Raw genomic sequence first — 10,894 nt, 5'->3', positions numbered from 1 at the left:
CTTTCACAACGCAGTCTGGTCACTATGAATTTGTTAGAATGCCTTTTGGTTTAAAAACAGCACCGGCTACTTTTCAAAGAACTATGGACAATGTTCTTAAGGGACTGATAGGTGTTGATTAAAGATGCAACGGATAGTTGTTTGGCCAGATACCGGATATTCGGCCTGACCACCAGCCGAATATCCGGTATCCGGCCGCCGAATATTCGGCCTGCGGTATGATACCTACCTATATTTTAAGTTTCGTAGGTGCGCGTCGCGTGAGATGGACGGCAGCGTGGAAGGTAGGCCTCATGCTGCCGTTGACACCGAGAGCGTCCTTCGGTTACGCGGGAGCTTCTGAGCCCCCCCATAGGAGACGGGCCGCAACAGGCCGCACCGCGCAGGGACGACTGTGGACGAAAACTTAAACATTTCAGTCAGAGGAAGCCCACAGTCGTCCCTAATGCGCCGAAGACGGCCACCGCGGAGTTTTAGTTGGTATGCCGTGCGTGTATATAGGTTGGGACTCGGCCCGGCGGTCACCCGAAGGTCAAGATCAAATCCGGGTGGCTCAACGCCGGGCCGTAAGGCACGGTGACCCCAACATAACCGCTCAGTCGCCCCCCACGAAGGCTAAGCGGTAGTCATAAGGCACTTTCTCCGCGAAAACAAAAAAAAAAAAAGGTGCGCGTCACGTGCGCCCCGCCCGCCCGTGCAGGTTTAAACTTGTTTCGTAGTGATTCGCGCGGGACAGTTCTTGTTAAAGGAAAATAGTTTTATCGTGTCAGTCAGTACGGAACATCTTGGTTTAAAAGTACGCTCGCGTATTTTTTTATAAGAAAATAAGTTGGTGGTGTTAGAGTGGTTTTTAATTAATAAACTTTTACCTACTGTGTCATTAGTGTGCTTATGAAAAATGGCAACAAGAAGGTCTCCGCTTTGGCATTATTTTGAGATAGATAAAGAAGAAGCTAAATACGCTATTTGTTTAATCTGCAAATTAAAAGTTTCACGTCGTGGAGAGGGAAAGAAAGCTGGAACCTCGTGTATGAAAAACCACTTGAAAGCCAAGCATTCTGATAAGTTTAGCGAAATTTATGGTGGTTCGTCCTCAGATGTTGGAACTGCTATTTCTACGAGCTCAAATGCAAGTACATGTGCCGCGGCCTCTCAACCGTCCATGCAAAAACAATTAACTTTAGCTGAAACTGTTGAGCGAAAACAATATTGGGGGATAAATGAATCGAAGTCGAAGGAATTTCACTATTTGATTGGCGAAATGATCGCGTTGGATAACGAACCACTATCCATCGTTGACCGAGTTGGATTTAACAGACTCATGCAGAAAGCGCTACCTAGGTACAAGTTGCCCAGTCGCACTTATATTACTGAAAAAATAATACCGGACATATACGAACGAATTACCAAAAAAATTATCGAAAATATTTTAAACGCTGCAGTGGTTTCCATTACGTCAGATATATGGACTTGTGACCAAAATAATGAAAGTTTTTTGAGCTTCACCGCCCATTGGATATCTCCAGATTTCAAACTGGAACATGGCGTTTTGGCAATGAAGCCCTTTTCAGGGTCTCACACCGGAGAAAACATAGCTAACGAACTTAACATTATTGCTGCACGTTGGATTTTCCCGTTAAATAAAATACACGTTATTGTACATGATAGTGGGGCTAACATGATAAAAGGAGTTCATGTGGCTGAATACGATTCAGCTCGGTGTTTTATTCACTCTCTCCAGCGGGTCATTACCGAATCACTTAAAACTCAACCTGATTTAATAGAGATGCTGAATGCCTCAAGACGTATCGTAACTCATTTCAATCATTCAGGATTAGCACAAGAAAAACTGAAGGCAATTCAAACAGAGTTGTAGTTACCAGAACATCGGTTGGTGCAAGATATCAGTACACGTTGGAACTCGACGTACTATTTACAAGAGCGGCTGCTAGAACAGAAACGCGCTATTTCTTTGTATATAGCTGACCACAATAAACTCAGCAACTTGACTCCTCAGCAATGGAGTTTAATGGAGCAATGCATCGTTCTCCTCAAACCGTTCGAGGAAATAACGAAGATTACGAGCTCAGGTTTGTCATGCATTTCTGAAGTTATACCTCATGTGGCGGTTTTGATGAGGTACATTCAAAAAGAAGAAACTTCTCGCAAAGTCCCTAACTTATTACAATTTCTAACGTCCCTGAAAACTCAATTGCAACAACGCTTCGAACATCTTGATGAAAATCCAAAGTATTTCCTGGCTACATTATTGGACCCCAGGTTCAAGACCAATTTTTTTGGGGTAATACAAGCAGAAAAGGCTCGCCAAAGACTCTTATTGGAGAGTCTAAAACTAAGTTGCAGTGAAGAGGATTCAGTCAGCAGTGAAGGCGATTCACCTCCAATGAAGAAAAGAGCAGGCTATGGCATGGGTATTCATGAAACATTTTGGGACTGCTTTAATGAAGTTGCCAAAGACCAGACTGAAGACTCTGGTAAAAGTGCTATAGGCAATGAACTTGACTTTTATTTAAAGATGGTTCATCTTGATCGACAAAGTAACCCCTACGCATGGTGGGCAGCAGACGGCAAACAATCCCCGATTTTGGTTAAATTTGCCTAAATATATCTCTCTTCTCCATCTAGCAGTGTGTACAGTGAGAGACTGTTTTCAGAGGCCGGGCTTATATATGAAAACAAGAGGAATCGTTTGCGCCCTAACAATGCAGAAAATCTTGTTTTTATACATCACAATTTACCTTTAGTGGATTTCCAATACTAAATTATTTAATATTACTTACTAGTTACAAATAAGTAACTTTTTTAACTATAAATATTATCACCAAATTACTTAAATATTTGATTTATTATTATAAAAGTTGTTTAAAATAATATATTTTTTTTATTACAACTGTTTTTTTATTTAGATTCCAAATCTAACAAGTTTACTACCTATACGATATCCGGCCGGATAGTACATTACCATCCGGAATCCGGCCGGATAGTAAAAAATGGGCCGGATAAGCCGGATACTGAATAATAACCGAATATTCGGTGCATCTCTAGTGTTGATTGTCTAGTATATTTGGATGATATAATAATATATTCATCAAGCTTATAAGAGCATATTATAAAATTAAAAAGAATATTTGACAGGTTACGTTAATACAATTTAAAAGTTACACTAGACAAATGTGATTTTTTCAAGAAAGAAGTCTTATATTTAGGACATACGATTTCTAAACATGGTCTACAACCAAATGATGATAAAATAAAAGCTGTTTTAAAGTTTCCGTTACCAAAAACGCAAACTGAAATTAAGAGTTTCCTAGGATTAATAGGTTACTATATAAAGATTATAAAAGATTTTTCGAAAATCACTTAACCATTGACAAAATGTCTAAAGAAAAGAAATAAGGTAAATATTACACAAGAATATATTGATGCATTTGAAAAAAGCAAGGAGTTGTTAACAAATGCACCTTTGTTACAATATCCAGATTTTGAGAAGACATTCCTATTAACAACGGATGCCTCAAATTATGCTATAGGCGCAGTATTATCACAGGAACCGATAGGCAGTAATAAACAAATAGCGTTTGCAAGTAGAACTCTCAATGATGCAGAAACCCGCTATAGTGCAATAGAGAAGGAGCTATTAGCCGTAGTCGGGGCATGCAAACATTTTAGACCTTATTTATATGGTAAAAAGTTTATAATTTTGAGAGATCATAGACCACTAATATGGTTAAATTCATTGAAAGAACTGGGATGTAGGCTTACCAGATGGAAGCTTAGATTGTCAGAATTTGACTTTGAAATAAAGTATAAACAAAATAAAAATGCGGATCCATTATCGCGTATAAAAATTAACGCAATCGATAGCGAAGATAGTATTTCTATGATAGTTAATATGGACCAAAATCAGGATCCAGAAATTCAACAATATCTCAAAGAAATTGATGATGAAGTTGAAAGAATTGAAAAGAAAAGAAAGCGTAAAGCTAATAAAAAGATTGCGTCTAAAAATACAATTATAATATCATCAGATGAAGATGAAATAAAAAGTTTAGAAAAAACTTACCCTATACCGTCGATAGACAGTAGTATATTAAATGATACTAAGTCAGAATCTACTGACATAATTACAGTGCATTCTGAAGAAAACACAGATGCAGCTGATACACCAATTTTACATGAAGCAATTGATACTAAGCCTAATCAGTTTTTGATATATAAATGGCATAGAAATGATACTTCAGTCAAAGATGTTTCTAGGGACAAGCAGAAAGTGTATGAAGTACACATGCCCTTAAATGATAGTGAGGTAGTAAAGTAATTTTTAAAAGATTACGTAAAGCCTAAAACTAAATATTTTATTTATTTTGAAGATAAGCAACATCGAAGCATATTTGCTGATGTAATTGCTAATTTATTTAGAAAAGATTCTGTTAAATTTGTTGAATGCATTGAAAGAGTCATTTATATAGAAGATGAAAATAAACAGCGCGAGATTGTTCTTAAATACCATATAGGTAAATCATGTCATAGAGGTGTTAGAGAAACTATTACTCATTTAAAAAAAAACGTATTTTTGGAGAAATTTGGATCATACTGTAGCAAGTATAATTAATTCTTGTGAAGTCTGCAAGAAAATGAAGTATGATAGGAAGCCAATTAAGCCAGAGATGCAATTAACGCAAACTCAGTCGAAACCTTTTCAGGAATTTTTTATCGACTTATTTAGTATTGAAGGAACATACTTCCTTCCAATTGTTGATGCCTTTAGTAAATTAGGCCAAGCATTAGAAGTGACTAATAGATCTATCCCAGAGATCATAAGAGCACTTTTGAAATATTTTTCATTTTATAGCATTCCTAACAGAATAAGTTCTGATCCAGATTCAGAATTTAATAATAATTTATTAAAAGAAATGTTAAATTTCTATAAAATAGAGTTGCATATAGGAACTACACATAATCCAAACTCCATGGGTATAGTTGAAAGATTTCGCTCTACTATATTAGCGATATATAGAATCGCTAAATATGAAAGATAAATAACAGATCCAGTATCAGTGATGACATATGCTATAATGTCTTATAATCACTCTGTACTTAGTGCATCTGGACTTACTCCTTTTGAAGTCATATTTGGTCATACTGACGCAAACAATAATTTTAATGTCGAATTTAATAAAAGTTATACTCAAAAATTAGTAAACCAACATATAAAGAGAACAAAATATCTCTATAAATATTTAACGAATAAAATGATTCTTAATAAAGAAAGAATTAAAGATAAACGAGTAGGAGAAAATAAATTTAACATTAATCCAGGAGATACAGTGTTTATTAAAGGCGTAAATATACTTAGAAGCAAAGATAAACCTCGTTATCAAAAAGCAATAATCATGGATAACGTAAATAGGAACGTAGTCACTGTAAAAGGAAAACAGAAAGACAAAAGGGTTCCAATTAAAGATATTAAACGTCCTTCACAGGTACGTGATGCTTCTTATGCAAGCAATCCCAAGGCTGGCACTTCAGCTTCAGAAAATTGAAAATAATCCCGGTAAGTATATTACCAATAAAGGAAGGAACGGCTTATATTAGTTATTATAATTGGGAAATTATTAAAGTATTAAACTTAGAATTAATCCATAATAATATAGAGTATAACATAAGAAAATATTATGACATTAATGAATATTTAGATAAAAACTTAGATGTTCACATGTTGGACGGAAATATATTAGATGCCAAGGTGCAAACGGCATATATTTTAAATATAACTGTAGAAAGGTATGAAGACTTAATACCAAATATCAGGAATAAAAGAGGAATATTAAATCCTTTAGGAACTGTATTAAAGGTAATTGCAGGTAATTTGGATAACGAAGACGCTATTCATTATGATACACTCATAAGAGGTATTCAGTCTAAACAAAATGCTATTGATAAAAGAATAACAGTGGTTTCCGAAATAGCGGATACACTTGTTGATTTAACTAATTCTACAAGAAATAATTTTATTATACTGGGAAAAACTATAGATTAAATGGAGTTACTTTTAAATAGAACCCATTTCCAAAGAATTAAAGAATTAGTTATAAATACTTATAATTTATTAACTCATAATTTTCAAATATTATTATCTAGACCAATTTTTATTGAATTATAATGAATTGTTTAATATTTTAAAGGATATCGAAAAGATCGATAATCTTATATTACCTGTAACCTATAAAAATCTTATTAATATAGAGAAACATATTAATATTAATGCGTTTGTAAAAACCAAACAAATAACATTTATCTTATCAGTTCCAACGATTCAATTTGAGATGTATAATTATTATCAGTTACATCCTTTCCCAATGTTTAACCGAAACATAAATGAAACCTTACTAATAAATCCTAAAAATTCCTTTATCCTCGTGAAAAAGTTGAAAGTTTTAGCGCTCATGAAGCCAAGTGAAGAAATCATAGAGGATAAATTTATGTGTCAAGAAAATGATATATCCTCAATGTTTCTCGTGTGGCAACACTAACGTTAACAGCTGTTTTGTCGTGTCTCAAACTTTTTATTATTTTAAAATTAATACTTAGGCCCTTTTCCAAGTCAATCACTTTATAATAAGTAGTGCTAAGTGTTTTATGTATGTCATAAATATAAACCACCGATATTTTATAAGTTTACAGGAAAAACCAAGAATCGGCAAGTGACATTTCTATATAACCTCCTGTGTTCCAATCCAATCCAATTTATTTTATTTGGCTGTATCGTTTATACGATAATTATGCCAATGTCAAGTTTGAAAAGCATTGTCATTGGTAGAAGACACACGTGCTATATGTCAAAAAAGGTCTTAGGCCGGGTGAATATGAAAACAAAGATAACATATACGAATGAAATAAAAAAGCAAAAGAAAAACCTTGAATAGGAATAATTACTAACTTGAAAGTTCTTAGTAAAACTAAAATAATAATGTTAATTATATCAACCGTGAGAAAATACATAAAAGAGAAAAAATATATAATATATAAGTACTAACATGACAGCTACGCATGTCACGTTTACCTCTACCCTCCATAATCACGTTACATGTTATTATTTATTATGTAAGGTTATTTTCTAATAAGGTTATAATTTAATATTATTAATTAAAATATATTTAATAAGTTCATATATAAAGGAGAATCAACTAAACTTAATAAAAAGGACATGTTGACAGGTTTCGAGATATTTGAAGGAAGACAATCATACAAAGAATAAGAAAGGTTAGGACATTTAAAAAATATATGATCCACAGTTCCTTCTTCCAGACCACACTCACATAATGAGTGATCCCTGACTCTGATTTTATTTAAAAATACAGGAGAACTTATGTGACCCAGACGCAAGCGAATAACAGTTGAGGTAGCATGTTTGGGAAACTCACGATATTTAAAAAACCATGGTTTAGCAGGGATAGTCTGCTGAATGTTAAAATATCTATGACCAATAAGAGAGGAAGAACTTTTCCAAAATTCTGTCCATTTTTCTTTCAGATGAGATTTAGTCTCAATTCGAAGGTCACGAGCGAAACTTTCATTATACGTACCAAGGCCAAGATTGATAGCATCCCTGGCCTGTAAATCAACTACCTCGTTTCCTGCTATGCCGCAGTGGGAGGGAATCCATGCAAGCCTAATATCTAAACCAAGTGTAAGGCTTTTCAACAAGTGCTCTCTAATTTTTAGAGTGATAAGAAAGTTATCTCTAGTGCGAAAAGGAATTTTAAGAAGGTCTTGGAGGCAGCTATAAGAGTCTGAGAATATTATTGTTTTCGGGACCTTATGTGATCCAACGAATTTGATGGCTTCAAGCAGAGCAATAGCTTCACCCGAAAATATGGTCCAGGTAGAGGGACAACTGAAGCTAAGGGTGATCCGATACCTGGGAATCCACACAGCAGCACCAACGTTTACTGAACCCTCCATTTTAGAGGCGTCTGTGTAAATATGGAGCCAATCTTGCCAGTCGGTCTTTAAAATGTTATTAAACACCCTATCTGCTGCAGGTAAATTTTTAGTTATACCTAAATTTAATATAACCTTGGGTTTAAGAATAAGAGCTTCAAATGGAACACTAAATATGGGATTATGGGGAAATTTAACTAACGGTCGATCTAGCCTACTAAAATTAACATAGGATTTCAACAAACATGGCAAGTCCTTATGTGCCCAATAATCACAATGGGGTACAATTAGGGATAAATTATGCAGCTTCGGGATTAGGTCATGATTGGAATACTGAACTATATTATAAAAAAATCTATCAGCTAAAAATTGTCTACGAAGGAATAGAGGAGGATCTAAGCATTCAACCTGAAGAGCATTAATAGGAGAGGAACGCATTGCTCCAGTAATTATTCTCAAACACTTTGATTGGATTTTGTCAAGTTTTCTAATAGCCATTTTGTTACAGGGCTCAAGCAAAAAAGCACCGTAGTCAAAATGGCTTCGAATAATCGCATTATATAATAACTTTTGAGAATATGGATGTGAGCCCCACCAGACACCCGATAAAGAGCGCAGAACATTAACATTCCTTTCGCATTTTTCAGAGATATAGTTGAGATGATGGACCCCAGATAATTTGGAATCTAAAATGACACCTAAAAATTTAACTGAATTTTGAATAGGAATTATAAGACCATTTAATGAAATTTGAATATTAGGAATAATCCGTTTTCTAGTAAAAACAACAACCGAACATTTAGGAATCGATAAAGTCAATCCGTGATTAGTAAGCCAATCGTTTAGGTATGTAATAGCTGAATTGAGACGGAATGTGATTTCAGAGAAGGAACAGCTTGATGTATATAAAGCTACATCGTCTGCATATTGCAATATATTACAGAAGCTATTAACCGATTCGCTCAGGTCGTATGTGTATAAATTATATAGTATTGGGCTTAATACCGAACCCTGGGGTAAACCCTTCCAAATTTTTCTAAAAGGTTGAAAATTTCCTTGATATCGGACAGCTATGAAACGATCCATAAAAAGATTGCATATGAAATTAGTTAACCTCACAGGAATACTCAGATTGTGCAACTTTTGCCTGAGTATTGGAAGTTGAACATTATCGTATGCGGAGGCAATATCCAGAAATACACCTACTAGATGTTCACCCTTCGATAACGATAACCGTATGTCAGTAGTGAATATACTGAGGCTATCCATGGTACCCATAGACTTCCGGAAACCAAACTGAGATTTTGAAATAATATTTCTCTGCTCTACTATCCATTCAAGGCGATTTTTAACTAAATGTTCTGCTATTTTTGCTAAACAAGACGAGAGGGCAATGGGGCGATAAGCAGATGAATCGGAAGGGTCTTTTCCCGGTTTTAAAATAGGGATTATAACTTGAGTCTTCCAGGCATCAGGAATACGGCCCGATTCAAAAATTTTATTGATAATACTCAAAAAATATAATTTTGAATTATTAGAAGAGTTTATTATAAAAGAATATGGTATACCATCCAAGCCCGGAGATGAATCGCGCAGATTACTGAGAACACATTCTAGTTCGGAAAAAGAAAAACTAGCGTTCATTCCGTCAGAGGGATCATTCAGATGCTCGGACAACGTGACTGATTCCTCAGACGGGACATAAGGAGGGGCTAGCCTATCCATAAACTCATTTAACCACGAAGAAGGGTCATGGCTAACAATATTAGGATTTTCAAAAGAGAGCCTAAAGGATTTAATCTTTTTCCAAACCACGGAGGAAGGTGTGCGAGGGGAAAGGCTTTCACAAAACCTTATCCAGCCATTTTTCTTCTTTTTCCGCAGCAACCTTTTTGTATATGCCGAAGATTTCTGGAAATCCAGATAATTATCATAGCTCAGATCAAGGGAAAAACGTCTTTCTGCTTCTTTACGAGTGCGAACACTTTCGGTACAGTCTGAATCCCACCAGTGGGGAGAAGGTAGTTTATTTGTAGAAGAATTTTTCAATGGAATTGTCACATCAGCTGCAGATTTAATTGCCACTACAAATTGATCGTAACATGAAAGGAAAGAAGAATCAGATATCAGCGGTAATAAATTTAGCTTCATATCTATCTCACTTTGAAATTTTTCCCAGTCTGCTTGACTAGTTCTATATTTCAAAAGAGGAGTTACCGGTTTAGGGGAATAGATTCTTGAGGGATAGTAATAAGAATAGGAAAATGATCACTACCGTAGGTAGACGGTAAAATCTTCAAATCAAATGAGAAGCTAATTGAGGGGAGCAAAGGCTTAAATCTACAGCACTAGGATTTTGGAGAGGAGATACTCTACGCGTAGGAGACCCGTCATTTAATACACACAGGTTTAAGGAATCAAAAGTTTCTATAAAATGAGGGGAAAGAGAGTCACAATTAAAAGAACCCCACATAGTATGGTGAATATTGAAATCACCAAGAATAATTAACGGTCCAGAAAAGAAAGATAATAGAGAGTTAAGCTCTGTGATTATATGTATACTGGGATGAGGGATATATATTGATACAAAAGTTTTATTCATTGTTTTTAAGGCAATAATATTAAATGTAGAGGAGTGAGATGGAATGGTTATACGGGAGAAAATAATATCTCTCCGTATGAGGAGCGCCGCTCCTCCATATCCATCGTCTCGGTCGTCACGGAGGCATGAAAACCCGATATTCGAAAGGTCGAGCCCGGGCTCAACCAAGTCTCCGAGACAGCCAAGAGAAATGGTTGATATTTGTTTATTAAATGAATTAGTTCATGTTTTTTCGAGCGTATTGATTTACAATTCCATTGAAGGATGTTGAGGGGATGGAATTTTACGATTTATAGAAATGAGCAATTGGTTAAGCTTATCAATAAC

General features: G+C 35.2%; 1 protein-coding gene across 1 annotated transcript; it reads left to right on the top strand.

The window, feature by feature from the left end:
* Positions 1 to 563: 563 nt before the first annotated feature.
* LOC115446061 (zinc finger BED domain-containing protein 4) lies at positions 564 to 2,161 on the top strand. Its single transcript, XM_030172615.2, has one exon. The coding sequence runs from the start codon at positions 899 to 901 to the stop codon at positions 1,874 to 1,876; it is 978 nt and encodes a 325-aa protein (XP_030028475.2). The 5' UTR covers positions 564 to 898; the 3' UTR covers positions 1,877 to 2,161.
* Positions 2,162 to 10,894: the final 8,733 nt, after the last annotated feature.

This window comes from Manduca sexta, chromosome 7, assembly GCF_014839805.1.
Source record: "Manduca sexta isolate Smith_Timp_Sample1 chromosome 7, JHU_Msex_v1.0, whole genome shotgun sequence".
Taxonomy (NCBI): Eukaryota; Metazoa; Arthropoda; class Insecta; order Lepidoptera; family Sphingidae; genus Manduca; species Manduca sexta.
This window is presented reverse-complemented; position numbering and strand designations above follow the sequence as displayed.